Raw genomic sequence first — 24,566 nt, 5'->3', positions numbered from 1 at the left:
GGTGGTGTGGAGAATCCCGAGTGAGGAGGATGAAGGTGACGATGAAGAGGGCGAGCTGCCCGAGCGATGCGAAGTAGCCGGGGCTGTGAGAGGTGGCGCTGCGAGCCGGGGATGCTCCGAGCCGGAGGGATGCTGCGGGGGATGCTCCGGGCCGGGGGATGCTCTAGGCCGGGGGATGCTGCGGGCCGGGGATGCTCCAGGCCGGGGGATGCTCCGGGGGATGCTCCGGGGGATGCTGCGGGCAGGGGATGCTCCAGGCCGGGGGATGCTCCAGGCCGGGGGATGCTCCGAGCCGGGGGATGCTCCGAGCCAGGGGGATGCTGCGGGCAGGGGATGCTCCGGGGGATGCTGCGGAGCTCCGGCCCGGGGATGCTCCTGGCCGGGAATTCTCCGGAGGATGCTCCGAGCCGGGGGGATGCTGCGGGCCGGGGGATGCTGCGGAGCTCCTGGCCGGGGATGCTCCTGGCCGGGGATGTTCCGGGGGATGCTCCTGGCCGGGGATGCTCCTGGCCGGGAATGCTCCGGGGGATGCTCCGGGCCGGGGGATGCTCCTGGCCGGGAATGCTCCGGGGGATGCTCCGGGCCGGGGGATGCTCCAGGCCGGGGGATGCTGCGGAGCTCCGGGCCGGGGATGCTCCTGGCCGGGGATGTTCCGGGGGATGCTCCGAGCCGGGGGGATGCTGCGGAGCTCCGGGCTGGAGGATGCACCGGGCCGGCTCACACGGTTTGGAAGGCTCGGCTCTGCGCTGCCACCATCGCTGCCACCTTCACCTGGCCGCAGTCCCCCCTCCGCAGCTCCGGCTCCCTCCTCTCCGCCGGCCGCTGGCCGCACTGCGGAGGGGTCAGGTGCGGGGTGGCCTCGGTGGACAAAGTCCGCTGGCTGCGGGAGGCACTGTTGGCGGTGGATCTGGTGGAGGAAGAGCCCGAGCGGGAGCTGCGGGAGCCGGAGGAGGAGGAGCTGGGTTTGACCAGGTGCGCCTTGGGTGCCTCGGCATCTTCCCTGCGAGGGAGGGAACACAGCGATGAAACAGCGCGGGGATGCTCGGGTCACCCCTACGGATTGATGCGGGGGGGAGCCGGGAATGCGGGAAAGAGGGGGAAAAGAGGGGGAAAAGAGGGGGGGAAAGAGGGGGAAAAGAGGGGGAAGAGAGGGGGGAAAGAGGGGGAAAAGAGAGGGGGAAAGAGGGGGAAAAGAGGGGGGAAAGAGGGGGGAAAGAGGGGGAAAAGAAGGGGAAAAGAGGGGGGAAAAGAGGGGGGAAAGAGGGGGAAAAGATGGGGGAAAAGAGAGGGGGAAAAGAGAGGGGGAAAGAGGGGGAAAAGAAGGGGAAAAGAGGGGGGAAAAGAGGGGGGAAAGAGGGGGAAAAGAGGGGGAAAAGAGGGGGAAAAGAGAGGGGGAAAGAGAGGGGGAAAGAGGGGGGGAAAGAGGGGGAAAAGAGAGGGGGAAAGAGGGGGAAAAGAGAGGGGGAAAGAGGGGGGAAAGAGGGGGGAAAAGGGGGAAGAGAGGGGGAAAGAGGGGGGAAAGAGGAGGAAAAGAGGGGGGAAAAGGAGGGGGAAAAGAAAGGGAAAAGAGGGGGGAAAGAAGGAGGAAAAGAGGGGGGAAAATAAGGGAGGAAAAGAAGGGGGAAGAGGGGGAGAAGAAGAGAGAAAGAAGAGGAAAGAGAAGGGGTAAAGAAGAGGAAAAAGAATGGGAGAAATAAGAGAAGGAGGAAAGGAGGAATAAGAAGACGAGAAAAGAGAAGGGGGAAAGAAGAAGGAAAAGAAAGGGATGATAAGGGGGAAAGAAGAGGGAAAAGGCAGAAAGAAGGTGGGAAGAGGGGGGAAAGAAGGAAGGAAGGAAGAAAGGAAGGAAGGAAGAAAGGAAGGAAGGAAGGAAGGAAGGAAGGAAGGAAGGAAGGAAGGAAGGAAGGAAGGAAGGAAGGAAGGAAGGAAGGAAGGAAGGAAACCACCCCAAAACCATCTCAGGGCCACAACGGACGGACAAGCAGCCTTAATTTATCACCATAAAAGATAATTTTATTAATTTATTAATAAATTTTCTTTATTACCATAAAAGCATATGCAAATTATTCATAATACTGGCATCGCAAATATGAGAGAAAACAGTTGGTTGACGTCTGTGCTAATTTGCCAGGGAAAGAAGGGGGGACTTTAATACCCTGCAATTTGTCCAAACTCTGCTCTGTAACTTGATGGATTAAAGTCCCCATTGCCCTGCAGAGTGTTGGTAAATGAATTTGGAATAAACACACGCTGCTCACGGCCGGCTCTGTGTGTGTGCAGCGAGCACCGAGTGTCAGAGCAAACAGGTTGAGCTGTCTGCTCTGCAATCCTCAGCCAGAACCACAAAGGGCCTGAAACAGGTTTTTCCACCTAAAACCAGCCCTGTGGGTAGGGAGAGAAGCGCCAAACCGGGTCCTGACAGGGAGAGAGAGGAGGAGGGCGAGGATGCAACAGGCAGGCGTGAAAGGGTGGTACAAGAGAGGCGCCAAGTGAAAAGGCAAGGATAACAAAAGGAAAAAAAAAGGGGGAAAAAATCATCAGAGAACGCCTTTGTGCCGGCAGACTGGGAGTGATCAGCAGCTGAAGGGATTGTGGAAGGGCAGAGATGTCACACAGATAAACGTAAAGATGGATCAAGGGTTTATTTCTTGGAGGGCAGCAGCAGCAGCTCGAACTCGTTCCTGGAAATAGATCTTTGAGTAGATCTTTGAATAGATCTTTGCAGCGCTTTCCTTCCCGAGGAGTTCAGGCTGGCTTGACTGGAGCCCAGATTGAGCTTAGGGGAGATGAGCAGGGCAGAGATGAGCTCCAGGAGCAGGAGTCGGCTTCACCGTGCTCCTGCTCCCCTCCCTGCTCAGCCGGGGTGAAATCCGGGGCAAGTTGTTCAAAAAGCTCAGGGAAGGATCAGAGGTGTCTGCCAAACTGTGTGCCAAATTGGAGCTGCCATTGAAAGGAAAAAAGGGGGAAAGAAGGAAGGAAGAAGAGGGGAAAAGGGGGAAAAGAAAGGGAAAATAAGGGAGAAAAGAAAGGAAAAGAAGGGGGGAAAGAAAGGGAAAATAAGGGAGAAAAGAAAGGAAAAGAAGGGGGAAAAGAAAGGGAAAAGAAGGGAGAAAAGAAAGGAAAAGAAGGGGGAAAAGAAAGGGAAAAGAAGGGAGAAAAGAAAGGAAAAGAAGGGAGGGGGGAAGGAGAAAATAAGGGAGAAAAGAAAGGAAAAGAATGGGGGAAAAGAAAGGGAAAATAAGGGAGAAAATAAAAGAAAAGAAAGTGGAAAGAAGGGGGAAATAAGGGAGTAAATTAGGTGGAAAGGGAAAAGTGGGAAGGAAAGGGGAAAGAGGAGAAGGAAGAGGAAAAGAAGGAAGAAAGAAGGGGAAAAGAGGGGGGAAGGAGGAGGGGAAAGAAGGGAAGAAGAGGGGGAAAGAACAAAAAAAGAAAGAAAAGAAAGAAGGAAAGGAAACCACCCCCAAACCCTCTCAAAACCACAACGGACAAGCAGCTTCAATTTGACACCATAAAAGAATATGCAAATGTTTCGAACTACCGAAATTACAAATGTGAGAGAAAAACAGTTGGTTGAGCTCTGTGCTAATTTGCTGGGGTGACTTTTAATCTGATTTTCTGGAAAGTCTTCACGAAGATTCTCACCGTCAAAAAATTTGTCAGTGACATTTCACGGAGGCTTAAAAAGCTTTTTCCGAGCAACCTCTGCAGACACTTAAAGCTGCTTACAGCTGGCTAAAACCTGGGTGCAAAGGCGTGGGAGAGCGCAGGAAGGGAGTGTGGGAGGTGGGATGAAACGAAAGGCGTTACCTGATTTCATTCGGTGCCTCCTCTTCCTCGTATCTCTTCTTTTCTTTCCTCCTGATGGTCAACCTCACCACCAGGAGCAGGAGGGAGAGCCCCACCACCACTCCACACACTGCCCCGGCGATCATGCTGATGTTCTGTGCGTCTGTTGTCCAAAAAAAAACCAAATTTATCGCTGAGCCCTTGTTGGCGTGGTCAGGTTCTAGTCCTCCCTACAAGTCCCAGCACTGGGGATAACTCAGGACAGAAGGCTGGAGATGATTTTTTTTTTTGGGTGTGTCTCCACACAGAAGTTGAACCAGTTCATCCCCAGGCAGGGAGTGAAGCAATCGCCTGTGCAAAGGTGAAAGTATGGGTGCTGTGCCCTCAGCTGTGGGGCAGAGTTGAAATAAGGAGGGAAAATCCCTTTCTAACAGCGTAAAAATACAGAAAATACAAATACAGGCCAGCCCCCATGTGAAACACGGCGCCAGGCTGCACCCAAGGCAGGGGAATGTTTGATCTGTTCACATATTGTTTTCCCCTTTAACTCCCCGTGAATAATTACAGCCTAATTCTGGCATGAATTATTCAAATGTGGAGGAAAAGTGACCTGGCTGAGGCACACAAAGCAGGAAAGGAAACCATCCTGGGCAGGGCTTTGTTCATCCAAAGCAGCCGAGATAATGAGAGAACATTTCCCATGGGTTATGGGCCCTTGCTGAGAGTTTATGACCTTTTCGGATAAAAGTGGTCAGGCTGGGCTTGGCTGAAAGTTGTTTCCTTAAACTCAGTCCCTCAGGAGGGTTTAGCAAAGCCGAGGGAGGTTTTAAACCAGTTCAGTTCAATTGCCATAAAAGCTGCCTGGACGCTTTCACTTCACATGCCCGAGGCAAACCGGTTTTCCTCATTCCGTATTCCAGTTATTTCAGGCTTGGCCGGGCAGAGAAATTCCAAAGCTGTGGAATCTTCAGGAGGAGACTTCTTTTATCACAGCAGGCCCAGCTTTGAGAGCTGCAGAGCGGCATTGTTTGGCTTTGGGTGATAACCCCCACCCTTTTCCTGGTATGTGAGGGACACCCTGCACACACCCTTTGGGGTTAATCAGGCGACTTTGCCCTCTGCTGTTCAGGACACAAACGACTAAACTATGTCAAAAGTTGCTTTTTATCCTGCAAATTCGTCCCTGTCCCAGCCAGCCTTTCCAACTGCCTTTAGATATTTTGCTGTCCCAAGTGCAGCAAATCCATAATTTGGAGAGAGAATTCATACCTGAGAGTCATGCAATCACTCCAGAACCCCTCACTTACCATTTTCCCTGCTTGTGTTTCATGAATCCTTCTGAAAAATCAACTTTTCTAAGAGACCCAGACATCTAAAGTGATAAAACCATCATCTGGAATCAGGCTGTGTGATGTTATTTTAGGTGAGGGCTGCTGTGTGAATCAAAAATGCAAGAAATGAGAGTTATTTTATGGGATTAAAGTATGAAAGGGCAAAGGAGCAGCACAGAATTTTCCAGGTGGGAGAGCTGGGAAGCAGCCGGTCCCGGTTCTGGCTGGAAGGAGGGAGGGATTTCTCTTTACAAACTGTGGTTCTGCTGGGAGATAAACCCAGCCCTGAGAGATAAAAGAAACAAAGGGGAAGATCCCATTGATGAATAGGTGAAAAGAATGAGAGAGATTTGTCTTTGCAAACAAACTGTCAGCTGATAAATAAAATTGGATGCTGAGAGACAAAAGGAAACAATGGGAAGAAGCATAAATTCCATGGGAATTCCATTGATTGGAAAGGCAGGGCAGATGACGGTTTTATCACTTCAGACGTCTGGGTCTGTTAGAAACCTTGATTGACACAAGGAAAAGGAAAAAGGAGGGCTGTGTTAGAAGGGGCTGTGTGTTAGGTGATTTGGGAAGTCTGAACCTCTCCAATATCTCAAACAGTGGGGAAGAGAAAGGGAAATGTGGCCGGGAAATTGGGATTAAAAGGAGGCCGTGCTCTCTACAAATTGTAGAGACCACAGGGAAATGCCCCATGGTTTGTCCCTTTGTTGGGATGAAGTACGAGGAGCCCTCGGTCTCGTTTTTGGGCGGCAGGGAGGAGGGCTGGGCTCCCTGCCGGGGCGGTACTTACGCTGCACCATCACCCGCAGCTCGCAGCTCTCCTGGCCCGCCTCGTTGGTGGCCAGGCAGCGGTACAGCCCCGTGCTCAGCCCGGTGAGGTTCTTCAGCAGCACCTGCCCGGGGTTCGAGATGTCTGCGAGGGGAAAAACCACGGGAATGAGCCAGCGGAGCCGGGAAGTGGCAGCTGCGGGCAGGGCACAGGGGCACGGGTGGGTGTGGGGGGAAATCAGCGGCAGGGCATGGCGAGCGGGAAGGGAAGGAGAAAGAAGGGAGAAGGGGAAAGAAGGGGAAAGGGAGAAAGAAGGGAGAAAGAGAAGGAAGGGAGAAAAAGGGGGAAAGAAGGGAGAAATAAGGGGAAAGGGAGAAAGAAGGAAGAAAGAAGGGAGAAAGTAAAGAGAAAGAAGGGGAAAGAGAAGGAAGGGAGAAAAAGGGGGAAAGAAGGAAGAAAGAAGGGAGAAAGAAGAGGGAAATAGAGAAAGAAGGGAGAAAAAGGGGGAAAGAAGGAAGAAATAAGGGGAAAGGGAGAAAGAAGGGAGAAAGAAAAGGGAAATGGAGAAAGAAGGGAGAAAAATGGGGAAAGAAGGGGAAAGAAGGAAGAAAGAAGGGGGAAAGGGAGAAAGAAGGAAGAAAGGAGAAAGAAGGTGGAAAGGAAGAAGGAAGGGAGAAAAAGGGGGAAAGAAGGGAGAAAGAAGGGGAAAGGGAGAAAGAAGGAAGAAAGAAGTGAGAAAAAAGAGGGAAATGGAGAAAGAAGGGAGAAAAAGGGAGAAAGAAGGGGAAAGGGAGAAGGAAGGGAGAAAAAGGGGGAAAGAAGGAAGAAATAAGGGGAAAGGGAGAAAGAAGGAAGAAAGAAGTGAGAAAAAAGAGGGAAATGGAGAAAGAAGGGAGAAAGAAGGGGAAAGAGAAGGAAGGGAGAAAGAAGAGGAAAGAGAGAAAAAAGCAAGAAAGAAGGGAGAAAGAAGGGGGAAAGTGAGAAGGAAGGGAGAAAAAGGGGGAAAAAAGGAAGAAAGAAGGGAGAAAGGGAGAAAGAAGGGGGCAAGGGAGAAAGGAGGGAGAAAGGTTGAGCATCCCCCCAGGTGCAGCCGCAGCAGTGGGAGGAGTGTTGGAGCATCCCCGCAGTGATCGCAGAGCTGGGGGAAGGGATGCCCGACTCACTGACTGGAGCTGGGGGAAGGAATGCCCGACTCACTGACTGGAGCTGGAGGAAGGAATGCCCGACTCACTGACTCTGGAGCTGGAGGAAGGAATGCCCGACTCACTGACTCTGGAGCTGGGGGAAGGAATGCCCGACTCACTGACTGGAGCTGGGGGAAGGAATGCCCGACTCACTGACTGGAGCTGGGGGAAGGAATGCCCGACTCACTGACTCTGGAGCTGGGGGAAGGAATGCCCGACTCACTGACTCTGGAGCTGGGGGAAGGAATGCCCGACTCACTGACTCTGGAGCTGGGGGAAGGAATGCCCGACTCACTGACTCTGGAGCTGGGCGGGAGGGGCTCGGCTCTCTCGTCCTCCTCGCTGATGCGCTGCCAGCGGTAGGAGATGGGGGCCGTGCCCGAGGCGGAGCGGCACTGCAGGGACAGCTCCTTCCCTTCCAGCATCTCCCCCTCCAGCCAGCACTTGGGCTTGGAGGGTTTCTCTAGAAGGAGAAGACAGGTCATGCCGTCACAGCAGAGTTTGCTCACTGGGAACCCTTCATTTGGCATTTAAACATCTTCCAAGAGCTGCCTTCCCTGGGATACGTTAAGGAATCACACCAGTGATGGCTTTTAGGGGAAAACGAAACCCCCTGATGGTTTTTAGGGGAAAACTAAACCCCTTCCCTTCGTCTTTCCTTTCCTTTTCCTTTCCCTTTCCTTTCCTTTCCTTTCCTTTCCTTTCCTTTCCTTTCCTTTCCTTTCCTTTCCTTTCCTTTCCTTTCCTTTCCTTTCCTTTCCTTTCCTTTCCTTTCCTTTCCTTTCCTTTCCTTTCCTTTCCTTTCCTTTCCTTTCCTTTCCTTTCCTTTCCTTTCCTTTCCTTTCCTTTCCTTTCCCACTCTTTTGCCTCATGATCACTTGCATCAGTGCAGCTCTATCATCACACTCTTCACAATTTCCTCACCATTTCCAGAACATCTTTCCCTCCCTTCCCTTCTTTCTGCCCACAGCAGCTGCAGGATCCTTCCAGGGATCACAGTGTGTGAAAAGCAATGAACTGCAATCAGGGAGGGAAATGCCACCCCCAGCTGCTCATTTGTCACCCCAGCAGGTGACGGCCAGCTGAGACAGGGCATCAGCCTGCTTTGGGGGATGAGATCAGAGCCATCATTTGGAAAGAATGGCTTTGCATATTTGTGCCTATTTGTGTCCTAATTTGCTGCCAGGAAGTGGAGAGATGAACAGAGGAACAACTTTTGCAAATGACACCTCTGGAAGCACTAAGCAGCAACCTACTGGAGACATAATCAGATGGGAACCTTGATATTTTCATGGTGCATGAGATGATCCTTGTGAATTTGTTTTAGGGTTCAGTACTTAGTTCAGTGCTATCACACCAACCTCAAACTAGTTTTTTAGGCTCTTCCTGTGGCCAAAAAATGCCAAGGCAGATATAAAGTTGAGCACTGAAACCCAATCTTGAGGTGTCTTTGTATATTTATACCCTCCTGAAACCAATCTCTGCCCAGGAGGTGAGTCTGGATTTCTTGGTCTCCCTTTAGGAGAACAAGTGAAATGTACATTTTAAGGAATTTAGAGATTTTAGAGGAGCTAAGATTTCAGTGAGAAATAAGCCTTACTAGAGTTAATTAAAATAAATGAGTAGGCCTTGATGAAGTTAAGAGTTAGTAGTTAACTAATAACTGATTGCTTGTCAGCACAATGTTGAGTTAGCTGGGTTTATAATGAAGAATATAAACTGACAAAGAGCTTTTAGGAACATCAGACAATTGTGGCCTCCTCTGTTCCAAAACCAACTGAAGACAAGGAATGGGAGTTCTACCAAGAGTTCATTTGTCATATTGGCATTGAAAAGGTGGAAAGGTCAGAAGGAGGAAGACTTCATTGACTTCCTCATTTTGGGACCCCTCCCCATGGAAGGGACACCGACCCATTCCAAGGAACAAACCACGCATGCTGAATGGCTTTTGGAGTGATCAGCAGAGGAAGTGAGGAATGGGATGTACCAAAATGATGAATATGGATTTGTATTTTGGGTATTCAACACTTGGATGGATAAAAGGGCTCTGTAACCACCTGGAAGCTGCGGTGTGGATTTGGGAGCGATCCCACACACAATAAACACACACTGTCTAACTTTATCGGTACTAGATCAATATCCATATTTTTAATAAATCACAGGCAGCTGTCCTTACCCACAACCTTGAGGGTGATGTGAGCCCACTCGTACTGCCCGGCGTTCTTGACCTTGCAGATGTACTTCCCTGCATCGCTGGACTGCAGCGAGATGATCTGCAAGGATGCATCTCCAGCAAGGAAATTGGAGGTGAAGGAGACTCGGCCCTTCTGCTCCTCGTTCAGGTCATCATAAACACGGCCTCCAGAGTAGGTGATCACCTGAGCAGCAGAGCAGGCACTGAGTTATTGTTTGATTTTCTCATTCAACAACAAATCCGAGCGTTTCCAGGAGCTGCACAAGTGACTTGTCAAAGGTCACACAGGAAGCTTGGAGCAGGGTGTGAAAGCAAACCTGGGTTTCTATGCTGAGAATGATGCAAAAAGTGGATTTATTTCTGCTGGAGGTTTATATTGGGCACTTGTACAAGTGTAAAAACAGGCGTCAGTTTGTGCCACAACACGTCAAAGCAGTCTGCAGGTTTGGCTGTGCTAATTTAGGTTGATGCAGACCTCATTTTTAAAAGGACTAAGCTACTGTTTAGTCTGTGTCGTGCTGAAACCAAGGATTCGAAAACTGGGCCTGCAAAATCCAAGGTTACTTTAAAAGCCTGAAGAGCACTTCTGAACTCGATCTAATGAAGACTGACTACATTAAAACAAACAAAAAATATTGTAACTGAACCTGGTCTGTGTTGGATATCAAATAATTGTTCCACATTCTAAATCTCTCTAAATCAGCTCTGGTTTCCAAACCCTGCTCTCATCACCAGAACAACCTGCAAAATTCAGCACAGCAGTGCTGTTAAATGGAGGGCTGGTGGCGTGAAGGCAGGAATAAAGTGATTTTCTCAGCAACCCTGATGCTGTAGAGCCAGGGAAGGGTGAAATGACTTGCATGATTTCGGAAGGTAATGGAAGTTTATTCAAAAGCACTTTTCTCTTTTATAGAGAACATCATGAACATTGATTCCTTTGGTCTTGGAGTAAAAACATTTCACCTGATTGGTGCACTGGGCTTAGGTCAGTGTGGCAGAACATATTGATACATGAACAAACAGACTTTTTCCCTGGCTGAAATCTTTCTTTTTCTCCCTGACTGGAGTGAGGGTGTGCACACAAACCCACCGCTTTCTGCACGGTCTCGGAGATGTGCAGCAGCCACTCGATGTCCAGGCTGCCCTGCTCCAGCAGCCCCAGGCGGTGGTGGCAGGGCAGGGTCACGTTGTCCTCGGCCACCCTCTTGAACTCGGTCTGAGCCTCGCACAGCCAAACGGAACAGGAGGCTGGAAGGCAAAATAAAATTCCATTTTCAAAGTGGTCAGAATGTGGAAGAGGTTTTAACAGCAATTCTGTCAGCCAGAGAGAAGTTTGAGGAGAGAATCCACCTTTACACCTGAAAGAATTCTCTACCAAGGTCACTGACATAGAAACCAAGAAAGAAAGGAGGATAAATAAGAGATATATGAGAGATAAATAAGGGATAAATAAGAGATAAATGAGAGATAAATAAGAGATAAATAAGAGATAAATAAGAGAAACCTGAAGCTGCCTATTCCAATGAGCACTTTGTTTGTCTTTCCTGACCAATGAGTAAAGTTTAAACTGAAGAGATTTGTAAGAATGTATAAAAATCATGCATGCTGTAATAAAAACAGGTGTGAAGCCTTCTGAAAATAGAGTGTTGCTCTGTGTTGTCTCCATCTCAATTATGACACCAGGGTATTGTAAATGCAGGTGAACCCAGTGGGAAGAAATGCTGATGTCTGACTCAATTCAGAAGGCTGAATTATTTCTTTATTATAACTATGCTAAAATACATTAATATACTATATAAAAGGAGGATACTAAAACTACATACTATTTTTTCTGACTCTAACTCTCACACAACTCGTGCCCCTCTCTGAGAGCCCAGCCCCAGGTGGGTTGGATTGGCCACCAGGCTCAAACAATCCTCACCAGAATCCAACCAAGCATCACCCCAGGGAAACAATTCTCCAAACACATTCCACATGGAAAAAACAAGAAGCAGAAACAGAAATTGTTTTCTCTTTCATTTCTCTCTGTGCACCTCTATGAAGAATCCTGAGAGGGAGAGAAATGTGCTGCCACACCAGGGTACACCTCTGGAGGGATTTTTTGCTGGATTTTTCCTCATTTTCTTCACAGCATCCGAGCGAACAGCCCAGCTCTGCTCCCTGCACAGAGCGCAGCTTTAATGTGAGGATTTCAGGAGCCATCTCTGCAAACCCAGAATTTATTGTCACCCTGATCCTGCAGCAGGAGCAGATGGCCTTGCACTCGGAGCTCTCGGTGCTCCCACACCCCCTGCACACCCCAAATTTCACACAGCCTCCCCGGCTCTGCCTCTCCTTTAGTGTTGAAATCTCCTGATGCTAAAAGCGTCATTGCCACCCAAAAAGGCTCCACTTTATCCCTTCAGCAGTCTGCCAAAGGCTTGGAGTCGCTGCCCTAACACCAGGTGATATTTGTGTATCTCAGAAATAAGAAATATGTATAGCAGAAATTGATATATATTAGAAATATTATGTATGATAGAAATATATATATCAGAAATATTATATATATCAGAAATGTTATGTATGTCAGAAATAAATACCAGAAATATGTATATCAGAAATACGATGTATGTCAGAAATAAGAAAGCAGCCTGGGAAGAAGAGGGTTAAACTTACGAAAAGCGTAGAATTAGTAGGATTGGGAAGAAACTTTGAATAGCAATGCCACGAAAAATAAAAAATAGAGTTGTCAGAAATAGTCTGTCAGGATGTAAAAAAGAATACAAAGGGAAGTGCCGAGCGAACCCGCTAGAGGGAAGCAGAGCCCTTGGAATGTGAGACAAAATCCCGCAAAACGCCCTAAAAAGCGACCCGGGAGGTGCTGCGGGGCGGGGATTGGGATGCTGAGAACAACCTGCTCCAGCTTTATCCTGGATTGGGATGCTGAGCAGTGGCTGCTCCAGCTTTATCCTGGGTTGGGATGCTGAGCAGTGCCTGATCCAGCTTTATCCTGGGTTGGGATGCTGAGCAGTGCCTGCTCCAGCTTTATCCTGGATTGGGATGCTGAGCAGTGCCTGCTCCAGCTTTATCCTGGGTTGGGATGCTGAGCAGTGGCTCCAGCTTTATCCTGGGTTGGGATGCTGAGCAGTGGTTCCAGCTTTATCCTGGATTGGGATGCTGAGCAGTGCCTGCCCCAGCTTTATCCTGGATTGGGATGCTGAGCAGTGCCTGCCCCAGCTTTATCCTGGGTTGGGATGCTGAGCAGTGGCTCCAGCTTTATCCTGGGTTGGGATGCTGAGCAGTGGCTCCAGCTTTATCCTGGATTGGGATGCTGAGCAGTGGCTGCTCCAGCCTTATCCTGGGTTGGGATGCTGAGCAGTGGCTCCAGCTTTATCCTGGATTGGGATGCTGAGCAGTGGCTCCAGCTTTATCCTGGATTGGGATGCTGAGCAGTGGTTCCAGCTTTATCCTGGATTGGGATGCTGAGCAGTGGCTCCAGCTTTATCCTGCACCCACACGGAACCAGGCACAAATCCACCAGCACCTCTTGCCTTTGCCCATCTCCCACTCCTAAACGTGGACTCAGCATGGAAAATTCAAACTCACTTAAAACCGCCCCAGGAGAGCAGAGAAAGGGAAATTCCCGGGTCAGGGGTCAAAATCAAAAATTCCCCAGCCAAATTCCCATGGGGCAGCGATGCCCTTTGCCTTTGGAGTGTCAATCTTTGCAGGGCACTTGAGTTGTTCTGCAGTTTTGGTGTTCAAGACAAAACCCTAAAATTGTTGTTTGTTTTGTTGTTTCTTTTTTCCCTGTGAAATGAAGTGGAGGAAATATTTTGTTTCCTGGGCCAAATATTGCGAAAGTTGCTGAAAATTGGGGAAGTTCAGAGCACTGGGAAGTCCCAGTGTGACTGAACACAAAATCCTGGGAGGACACAGCAGGAGCACAAGAGGTTCCAGTTCCTCAGGCTGGATTTATTCCTAGATTTTTAATACTATTATATACTAGAATATACTTTTTAAAGAGTGGATACTGAAATTTCAAGTGAAAAACAGACAGAAAATTGACATCAAACATGACTCTCCCTCATTTTTTCCACTTCTTCAGGACCAATTTTAGAAAATTCCTTCTATTCCTGCTCCCATTCTTAGATCTGCCTCTGAATTACCATGAGCATCCCTCAGCTGCTGAGATTTGGAGATTTAATTTCTCCTCCCCAACCACTTTATCAAGAATTCTCATCCACTACATGAAATACCCAGAATTTTAGGACAGGTGGAGCCTTGCCAATGCTTCAGCTCACCTCCAGTGAAAGCTCCCTCCCAGCCACATTAGCTGCTTTCTTTAAAGGGAAAAATAATCCAGTTTATCACTGGATTCTCTGCTCCCAAAGCTCCAGCTGCCAAATAGAATTAGAATTCCTGCCCAGGACGAGCCCAGCTTTTCCCTGGAGCCGGGGCTGCCCTCATTAGCGCCACATCACTGATCAATAATCTTAATTTAGGCACCACAACAGGGACATTCACGCGACATTTGCGACGTTTTCCAAGCCCTGTGGAGCTCTGTGGGTTCATGTACAACCTCGCAGGTGTTTTGAGTTTTTAAGTTTAATCCTGCTCGAGGTTTTTTGTGTAAAATTCGAAATTTTCTGTGAGATTATGGCAGAGTTTTCGTTCCTTTCTGGCTTAGACAGGCTGGGTTTAGCAGAGCTTACACTTTAGAGGGATTCTTGCTGCTCCCAGGAATTCTCTGTGGATTTGAGGAGGAGCCCTGTGCTTACAGACTCATCATCTAAACAGGGAGAAAAACCAGGGATACATCCAGTGGAATGGATGTCTCATCCAGTGACAAATTCCTACAGCACCCTGTATTTTTTCAAAGAATTAGAAATAATTTGGAGCTGACTCATCACTGAAACAATAACCAAACTCACACACAGTGCAAACTGTTCCTTAACATTATTATTAGGAAAAAAAAAATCTTATTTACAACCCCCTGATTTATCAATGCCTGAAAACTCCCACAGGAGTTTAAATTTTGCAGGTTCTCTAGACGGGAGTGTCACTTTATTTCCTATGTTGAAAGGAAGATAAAACAGCCTATTACAGCAACCCAACATAAGAGCCAGGTGTAGAAATTACCCACAGAAAAACCCCAAAAGACTTCAACATGAACAAATCTCACATTTTCCACAGTTTGAGTAGGGTCTTGCTGCAGAAAATAGTGATTTAGGTGTAGAAATGTGCAGGAATTTATGGCACAGGAGAGAAAAAGGAGCCAGAAACAGATGCAGGTCCCTTCTAGGTTTCATTATTCCAAACATTCCCTGAAGTTGTATTTGCGTAGGTGAGACCTTGCAAGGAAAGTCCAAATCAATGAGATTTTTAATAAGTAGATAAGGTTTGAATAATTTTCATGGTTAAAAGTTGAAGTTTCATTTAAAGGATGGCGCTGCCCAGCACACAGGGCCGGGCTTGCAAAGGGATTTATTTATTTATCCCTGCCCTGTTCCAAACCTTCCCCCACAGAGCTCCCCAGCCCTGGGTGGCCTCAAGGGCTGGATCCTGCACACAATGGATGAAAAAAAAGGGATGATTTTCCCAGAAATCACGTCCAAAAGCCATGGCACATTTCTGCAGGCTCCGCAGTTCTTGCCCACCAAACCCTCCAGCCCCTTCCACATCCTGTGGGCAGCTCTTTGTGCTGTCAAGAATTTTTGGGAATCGCTGCTTGTGGCTTTGTGCAGCTCCCTCCCCTGACTCCAGGAGGAGGTGGCATTGCTTTTCCTGCTTATTCCAACTCTTTTTTCTGTTTTGTTTTGTTTTGTTTTTAAATGCTTTGGGAAGCTTTGGGTGGTGTCCAAATCTGAGGTATTGATGGTTCTGAGATTGCAGAAAGTCTCTGTCTGTCAGCCCCCTGCCAAAGCAGAAGCCATAATTGGTCTGTGCTGGTTTCCAGGTTGTTTATTCTGTTTATCTCTCACATGTTCTGCTGCCCTGCCCAGCTCTGTCCTGCAGGGCAGCGTGTGGGGCTCTGCCCTCAGTGGGATGTGACAAACATTAAATACCAGAAACTCCCTGGGCTGCATTTACAAGAACGTGCCAATATCTGTCACCTACGTTGGACAGTGTGTGCCCAGCCTGAACCAACAGAAAAATGCCAACACCACAGTGAGACATGGAGGGCATGAAGAAGGAGAAAAAGGACAAGGCACACCCAATTTCCTCCATCTTGTCCCCTTTGGACCCCTAATCTAGAATCCTAAAATTTTACTTTTGCGCCCGTGCCACACTTAATTATTACTGATATCAAACACTCAGAGCTGGTAATTGATCCTGTAGGATTGAAAACTCTTTTCCATGGGCAGAGATCACAGCCAGTGTCTCTGGGGCTCTGTCCAGGGGGGTTCCTGACCCTGCCAGGGTCCCAGGGCAGCCAGAGGGAAGCCCTGGGTTCCCACAGGGTGGCACAGCAGAGACCCTGTGTGAGCATTCCCTGCATTGTTCCCAGGACAATAACTCACCCCACACCCTCCAGACCATCCTCTCATCCCTCCCTGGGTTGAAAACTCCAAGGAAAAGCAAGAAGATTTTAATAAATCTTTCTTGCTGTTGAGATTTTAGCAGCAAGGAAGATTTTAATCAAGCCCAAAGCCCTCCAGACATGGCCCAGGTTGACCAGGGGAAGGACTCAAAGGAGTTTTTAGCCCTCTCAGCCCCTTCTGCCTTGCACACATGGCAGAGTTTAAATTAAAAAAAAATAAAATATGGACAACAGGCTGGATCCCTCAGCAAAGATGTCAAGCATGAGGAATTCCTCAGAACTCGTTTCAACATTTGAAGGAGTTCTCATTGTGAGTGTGTGTCATAAAAGGGGTTGAATTTCAGCAGAATCAGCCCTTTGAAATGGGTGCAGAGGGAGGCAGCAAATGCTGAGTGAACCGAGGCTGTGTTTGGCCTTATCACGAATCCTGTCCCCCCAAAGCAGAGTTTTCATGCCTGAATCCCTCCAGGATCTCACATTTTCATGTCCATGCTGTGCTGAAGCCCTGAGAGTTTCCATACCCATTACAATGATCTGTATGTACACACCCCCCACATATCCCAACATCAAATATACATTACCAGACAAGCAGAATCAAAGGGGAAATACATGCTCTGCTGGCGTTTTTATTTGTAGGCAAATTCCCATCCTAAAAGCTAAAGAGCTTCCAGACTTAAATCTTTCATTAGGTTCAGAAGGTTTGAATTAGGGAGCAATGCTAAAAATAGATTCTGCTATTTAAAAAGTAATAGGTTGTGCTGTATCACTTAACTGCTGGAATTAGGAGGAACAGCCTAGAAAAGATTCTGAGAATCAAGATAAAATAAATTCACAATAAACCTTTGTAAACTTAGCCCAAATCATACCTACACCAAGCTCACTTAAAATGTGAATATCCAGAACAGGTTTTCAAAAATTTCAGCTTCTTCAGGAACATCTGTGCAGTTTGTCCTTCAGGAACACTTTTTATTATTTATTTTGGCTTTTTATCAAAGATGAGATTTGCAACAGGATACTCCTGATGTCCAGGAAGGAGGAGTAATGCAACCTGTGATTTTTCCTGCAGCTCCAGAGGTCAGGAGTGACTCAGGAAACACTTGGAATCTGCTGCTGAGGGAGCAGCAAGGCAGGAATTCCAGTGGTACCCACAGTTTGTACCCTGTCTGAGCAATTCCCAGTCACCTGTGATGGTTTCCTTGCCTGCTTTTGTCCCCTAAGCTCACAAGGTTTGCTGCGTGCAGGTGTGACAGGAGCAGCAGCAGCCCTGGTGCCAGGGCACATCCCATCCTCCCTGCACAGGAGCTGTTCCCTGCAGACAGGGCTTCATCCCTCGGATCCTCCAAAAAATCATCCTCACATCCCTGCCACTCCCCTGAGGGAAAATGGGATCTTTCCAAGAAGGAAGGCTGGATTTTAGGAAAAGGTTTTTTACAGAAAGGGTGATAAAGTTCTGGAATGGCCGCACAGGATGGTGGAGTCACCACCCCTGGGTGTGTTTAAACAAGCCTGGAGGTGGCACTGGGTGCCAGGGTTGGGTTGAGGTGTTGGGGCTGGGACTTGATGATCTTGAAGGTCTCTTCCAACCTGGTGATTCTGTGATTTGTGAATTCCCTGTGGTCCTGACTCACCCATTCTTCCTAAAATCCGGGCTGTTGGAAGAAAACGCCTCAGTTCATGCAGAAATCTATGTGAGAGCTGCTCTCAGCCAGACCTGAACTGCTGAAATACTTCATTTTAATATGTATGAAGTATATAATACTTCATTTTAGCCCAAGTAAGCAAGAACTTCCTACTTAAATCAGTCCAGAGAGAAAAAACACCCACAGAACTACACCAGAGTGTTCCTTCAGCTGGACAATCCTTCATTTGCCTCACTGTTTTGTGCTAAAATCAAAGTGTTTGAAAACAGGATGTGTCTAAATTAGGCATGTGCAGGAATAATGTGTTTGGGAGTTAAAAACAAAGAGGACAGCCCGCCATGTTGCAGCTCTGAACCACTCCCTCATGCCAGGAATTTAAGATGTTTCACATCTGTTGGAGTCTCCTGTTGCTGGAGTCTTATAGAAATGATTTACTAATTTTTTCTGTGAAAAAAAAACAAGAGCTTCCCCCCCCCATCCAGTGCTAAGGAGAAAAACCCTGAGTGTTTTGCAATCAGCAGATTCAGACTTTTAGCTGCTGGAGCAGGAGGCTGACAATGACTTTTATGGCCAAGGAATTCCATCTCCAAGTCTGGATCTGCCAGATTTGCAGGGTGTGAGTGGGGAGTCGGAGCAGTGGAGCGCTGAGCACAGCGCAGAGTACACCATGCTCCAGTATTTAAGGCTCAGTGGGCCTTAAAATTAAACTCTTGAGAAAGCACAAACATCTTCCCCCGCTGGTGCTGCCCAGCACTGGTGACACACACCACACACGGAGCCGTTTGTGTCCCCTTGGACTCCCTTATTGTGAGTGCAGGTGAACACAATGGGAAGAAATGCTGATGTCTGACTCAATTCAGAAGGCTGAATGATTTCTTTATTATAACTATACTAAAATGCATTAATATACTATATAAAAGGAGGATACTAAAACTACATACTATTTTCTCTCACTCTAACACAACTCGTGCCCCTCTCTGAGAGCCCAGCCCCAGGTGGGTTGGATTGGCCACCAGGCTCAAACAATCCTCACCAGAATCCAACCAAGCATCACCCCAGGGAAACAATTCTCCACACACATTCCACATGGGAAAAACTAGGAGCAGAAACAGAAATTGTTTTCTCTTTCATTTCTCTCTGTGCACCTCTATGAAAAATCCTGAGAGGGAGAGAAACGTGCTGCCACACTCCCTTCCCCAGATTTTGCTGCGGGTGAAGCAGGACGGAGGGAAAGCTGCATTGTTTCATCGCAGAGTTATGAGCAGAACCCAAAAAAGGTCGACAGCCCCGCTCATGCTCAGCCTGAGCAGTCACCCTGACAGCATTTTCAGGCCAAAATAAACAGCAGGCAGCGTCTCCTTGCAGACAGCTCGGTGCATTCCTCGCACGGCGAGGGGCGGCTGGAGGCGGCCGCAGTCTCCTGAGGGCCATTGAGGCAGCGCCCTGGGACCTCTGCTCGCTGTGTTCCTTGGCTGGCACAGCCACACAGGCCAAGGGTTGCCTTCTCCCCAGAGCCCCAGTGCTCCCAGTGACCACGGCCGGCCCCAGCACGCTGCCTGCAGCCGCCTCCCGTCCGCCCGCGGGGCGGAAGCGTCCCAAATTGGACAGACACCCCTCCCTGAGGTGGAGGAGAGGGGTCAGGGCAGCCCCATCCCCATCCACACAGCCCTGCAGAGCCTCTGGAATTGGAAGCACATGTGCCGGGGCCGGGGGAGCTGTGCAAGCACAGCGCAGCCCTGCACGCGGCCCAGCTTCCAAGTGGTGACGTGAGGAGTTTGGAATTGAGGCTGCAGAGGAGGGAGCAAAAACCAACATTTCACAGAGAAAAACCTCTGTTTTTTAGAGCTTTGCAACAGCAGCGAGGCTGGAATTGGGCTGGTGATGTTTTACCAGCAGGAATGTCAACGGTGCCCAGCAATCCTTAACTTGGAAATCTTGGAAAGGGGTGTGGGATGGCTGTACCAGCACAGCATCAGTGCACGCCCTGTGTGAGTAAATTCACTCTTCCTGGTGTCTAAATGAGGTGGTTCATCAAATGCCCCCAGAGGAAGGGTTCAATATTCCTCAGGGAAATCTTCAGGATTCCCTTATGGATTAAAGACAAGCAAAAAACAAATCCTGCAGTACCCAGCGACCACAAGCAACTAGAAATCCTACCTGCAATAAGAAAGCAAAATTCTGCCTCTGAAAATGGCAGAGTTAACTTTCAGCACCGACCCACATGGAATCCAAAATCTAGAGAGGCTTGGGAATGCAGGGAAATAAAGCATGGAAGCCTTCCCTTAGCCAAGGAGCCTCCCAGGCAGCCAGCAGCTCTGGATGTGCTTTCCTTGCCCTCATTGCACTTCAAAAATTCCAGCGCAAGCTGGAGATTCTGGCTTTCCATCCCTGGAGGCTCAAGAACAGAAAACAAGGCCCCAGCACTGCATCTCCCAGTTTAGTGGTTCAGGGAGTGCCCGTGCACAGAGATGTGTGAAATCCCTTTGCCTTTGGTCCAGGTAATTTTAGCAGGGAATTGGTCCAGGTGTCTCCTGCTCACAGCAGCAGCTCAGCCAAGCCTTTCAGTGGTGCAGCTTGGCAGATCTCAGACTCCTGGAGGGAAGAAGCACCAATGGCTCTCTGATATTCCCTTTTTTTCTCCAGGCATTTTTGGGTTTCTTTGTGTACCTTAAAGATTTGGAGGCAAGAAAACCTAAACATTCCATCCCTAAACATCAGAAATTTCACTCCTTTCACCTGGTTTCAAAAGGATTAAGAGGAGGAAGACGGTTTCAGTGATAGTTTCAAGGATTTCTTTTGTCTGAGGAATATTCTTAGGCCTCAGTCTCCCAGGGAATCTCTTGTTGCTGTCAGTTCAGGAACACACAAATGAAGGCATACAGAAATGAAGTTCTCTGCCCAAGGCAGACACGGAGCAGAATCCAGAATACAAACCCAAAGAGACAGCAACAAAACTGTTTTCAAAGCAGTATTTGTCCATCAGATCTTTCCTCACCCATTTTGAAATCCAGGGAGAAGGTTGCATCAGCTGAGTCTGAAAATTGAGGAGATTGGAAGAGACTTGAGAGATTGATAAAGATTCCTCATAAAAATGTTACTGTGCTGAGGATTTCCTCTCCCTTTTTTGTCCTTTTGCATCAAGGTGTAAGATTTTAATAAGAAGGCAGTGAGCTGGTTGTGCTTTTCTGCTGCTGGAAATTCAGCTTGTTCTAAACTTGCCCAAAAAGGGACCAGGAAACTCAAGGTATTCACAGGTGAGCTTCATCCCTCCCAGCAGGAGGGAACTGAGGCAACTGGGGAGCTCAACCAGCCCAGTTTGTTCCTTTGGCTCCATTCCCTCTTGTGATCCTGGAAATGCAAACGACCTCATGTTTACATCTGCAAACCCCACAAAATTTCCTTTCCTGCGAGGAATTTGAATTATTGCAATTTGCTGTTCCAACGGGTTCATTTTGGCTCTGGAAATTTGTACATTCCTGATGTTCTGGAGGCAGAATTGCCACGAGAAGCCACTGAAATCTTTGGCTGCTCTCTGCAGCTTTCCCCCCGATCCCACTGCCAGCAGGGTTTGGTGCAGTTTTGAGGCTCAGCCTTCCCTCCCTGCTCTGCCCATCTCTGTTACCTCCACGGGATGTTCAGCTGTGGGCTCCTAATTGCACCTAACAGGCTCTGACATCTCACTCACCCACTACAAGCACCACTAAGACGATACAAAAGGAATGCCTCATGTATTAACACTCTGTCACTTTTCATCTCCACTCAGCCTCCCAGCCTCGGCCACAGCTGCCCTAAGGCACAAAATGAACAGCAGCAGCTCCTCCCCATCACCCCCAGAAGTTTTGTAAGGGAGATGTTCAACCCTGCAAGGCTTCAGGGATGGAGCCAAGGTGCAAACTGCAGGGGCTGAGCAGCAGCAGCTTCGCTCAGGGTAGGGGTAGTCACGCTGATGCCTCTTTGGGCTACCTAAAAACAGAGGCCAGACAAAATCAAGAGAATAAAAATCTGTTATTCCTTCAGGTCTTCAGGTATATTTAGGGCAGATGAAGCCCCCCAAGGGGCTACACCCAAAAATGGACTCGTGGGTTTTCACCCTTTTATAAGTTTGGTCGATTTGCATATTGAGGTTTAATCTGCCAATTCCAGCTTCAGCTAATGAAGTCATTTAGCCCAAGTTTGCTCCCCAAACTCACTTTTGTTTCCATCTCTGGCCTGAGGCAGTGAGGTGTCCTTGATTGCCAGGCCTGGAGAGGAATTGTTGTGTCTGCCCCAATGGGGAAGCAGCAGCTCACACTGGATATGGAGTTTGGAGTTCTACACTAAAGAACTGCAGGTTACAAATAGATGGAAAATATAAAATCTGAAATCCTAAGGCATCAACAGTGTCAATCCACTGCTTGCAGCCTCTTTCTCCTCAATTCTATTGTAGGCAGGGTCAATTATTTTGTACTAATCCAGAGGTAAGAAAATGAAAGGAAACTCATTCTTCAATCCTCATCTTCCACTGGCTTCAGTATGAACCAGAAACTCAAATTAAGGATCGAGTTTTAATTCTCATCACTGAGGTTCAGCTCCCTCCCTGCACTTTCCCTGGAGTTTGGCACAGCCCTGTACCAGCTGCAAGCAGACTCTGTGAATATGAACAGCTTTTCTCTCACTTTTTCCACTCTTGGCAGGGTTTGAAGCATCTGGACATGACATTGAGCTCTGAGTGGAGGTGGAGCTCTGAATCCAGTTTGTGAATCAGCACTGCCAGTGGGGATGGCTGAGGAATGCAAACCCCACTGGAAAGGCTGGAAGCTGCATTTTAGGGAGCTGGGATCTCACAGGGAATTCACTGCAGCCCTGCACACCCTGCTTGAGCTCACACTGCACCGAGCTCAGCCTCACCTGGCCTTTGGAGAGGCTCCAAGTGATCCCAAATTCTTGCCCAACAACACTTACCAGTCAAGGACTGGAGTGAACACTGTACCCCTGAGAAATTAAAATGAGACAAAACACAATTTGGAAAGAATTCTCCCTTTCCAAAGGGGAACACAGCAGCTTTTTAAACTGGCAGCACTGCACAGCTGCTGCAAGTGATCCCAAAATCCTGAAATTCGAGGAAACTCAGACACAGGAAACAAAGAAATGTTGTTAACACAAAGTATGATCGATTCCTGCATGTCTATATAAGTTTATGTGTTTGTTTTCTGTGACCCAAGGTGTTCTCCTGTAGTGAAAAAAGCCTGAGGGGGATTCTGCTCCCCACCTCTGGCAGCTGAGGATGCCAAATTCCAACTGCTGGATCCATTCCACTTGACAACAGCCCACAAACCTAAAAAGGACACGACCATGCAAAACAAAAAGTGCAGCAACACTGCTGCAGCCTAAGAAACAGTAAAAAAAAAAAAAAAAGAAGAAATAGTGATTTTTTTTTCTTCAATTCTGTTAAAATTTTGGGAGATTTGAAAACTTCTGGGAAATTCTGTTTGTTGGTTGTTTATTGGTTGGCTTTGGGGTTTTTACTTATTTACTTAGAAACCTGTGCAGTTTTAGTGTAGATATACCAAAATCCTGATCTTTAAAAGTTCAAAGCACAAGTTAAGTCACCAAGTAAGATGCTTGAAAAAGTCATAAGGACTAAAGCAGAAAGCAGCTCCATTTCCTTTCTCTCAGAAAGACTCTCAGATTACAACTTTTCAATTCCAATTTTAGCAGCCTGTCAAAAATCCAGGTGGGAAGGCTGAAAATATAGATTTGATATTCCTCGAGTTAAAATAAAAGCTGCAAATTGTTGGAGGGGCCAGAGAGGGATGATGTTGCAGAGGCAGGGAGCTCAGCCCAGCGCTCTGAGCTCACTCCTGGTGTCACACCCGACACTTTTGGTGTTGGGGATGAGCTTGGGAAGGGAGCAGCAGTTCCTCCCTGCCCACCACGGGCTGCCCTGCCAGCAGCTGAGATGTTACATGGATTTTTCATCTTTGCAAATACCAAGGGTCCTGCAGAGCCAGCGGGTCTGTGCAAGACCAAGGCCATGTGATTTATTAAAAATACAGATGTTGATCTAGCACCGATATCCAGCTGTGACGGACAGAAGCTCTCTAAGAGTTTAAAGTCAGTGTGTGTTTATTGTGTGTGGGATCGCTCCCAAATCCACACCGCAGCTTCCAGTTGATTACAGAGCCCTTTTATCCATACAAGTGTTGAATACCCAAAATACAAATACATATTCATCATTTTGGTACATCCCATTCCTCCCTTCCTCTGCTGATCACTCCAAAAGCCATTCAGCATGCGTGGTTTGTTCCTTGGAATGGGTCGGTGTCCCTTCCATGGGGAGGGGTCCCAAAATGAGGAAGTCAATGAAGTCTTCCTCCTTCTGACCTTTCCACCTTTTCAATGCCAATATGACAAATGAACTCTTGGTAGAACTCCCATTCCTTGTCTTCAGTTGGTTTCAGAACAGAGGAGGCCACAATTGTCTGATGTTCCTAAAAGCTCTTTGTCAGTTTGTGTATTCTTCATTATAAACCCAGCTAACTCAACATTGTGCTGACAAGCAATCAGTTATTAGTTAACTACTAACTCCTAACTTCATCAAGGCCTACTTATTTATTTTAATTAATTCTAGTGAGGCTTATTTCTATCTAAAATCTTAGCTCCTCTAAAATCTTTAAATTCCTTAAAATTTACGTTTCACATGGCTGGGGGCGACCCCGAGCGAAAAGATTCCGAGCGTCGCGCCTGCCAAAATGTTCCTGTGACCTTTTGCTGGGAAAGAGCAAAGCAGCTCCCTGGCACAGGGCCCTTCCTGCAGCCAGGGATGCCCCGAGTGAGGCAGAGCCCTTTGGAAGGACAGGAATTGGGGATCAGCCTAAAAAACCCCTGGCTGAGAGCTACAGCGCGTCATGGAGCCCTGGAGAGGCAGCACGGAGCTTCCAGGATCTGAGCAGGGCTTGGAGAGGAGGAGGAGGAGGAGGTGAAAATGGGATTCAGGCAGCAGCTGGAGCGTTCTGCTGATGGGATGTGAAAAGGTCAGGATCTGATGGAAACCCTCCGGGAAGGTCAGAGCAGTGAGGCCGGGAGGAACGGGGGTCTCAGGAGCAGCCCCACCACCAGGCTGGGGCTCCATCCTCCTTCCCAGCCCA

The 24,566-nt window shown here is 48.1% G+C and overlaps 1 protein-coding gene across 1 annotated transcript in view; it reads right to left on the bottom strand.

Moving 5' to 3' along the window:
• Nucleotides 1–673: 673 nt before the first annotated feature.
• The window catches only part of CLMP (CXADR like cell adhesion molecule), a 55,762-nt gene continuing 31,869 nt past the window's right edge, over nucleotides 674–24,566 (bottom strand). The window contains 6 exon segments of the mRNA XM_021541631.2: nucleotides 674–1,000; nucleotides 3,808–3,949; nucleotides 5,917–6,039; nucleotides 7,375–7,542; nucleotides 9,256–9,457; nucleotides 10,364–10,521. Coding sequence (XP_021397306.2) covers nucleotides 718–1,000; nucleotides 3,808–3,949; nucleotides 5,917–6,039; nucleotides 7,375–7,542; nucleotides 9,256–9,457; nucleotides 10,364–10,521 — 1,076 coding nt within the window. The 3' untranslated portion in view covers nucleotides 674–717.

The sequence above is a fragment of the Lonchura striata genome, chromosome 23 (assembly GCF_046129695.1).
Source record: "Lonchura striata isolate bLonStr1 chromosome 23, bLonStr1.mat, whole genome shotgun sequence".
Classification (NCBI taxonomy): Eukaryota; Metazoa; Chordata; class Aves; order Passeriformes; family Estrildidae; genus Lonchura; species Lonchura striata.
Note: the sequence above shows the minus strand (reverse complement) of the source record. Positions and strands in the feature narration are given on the sequence as shown.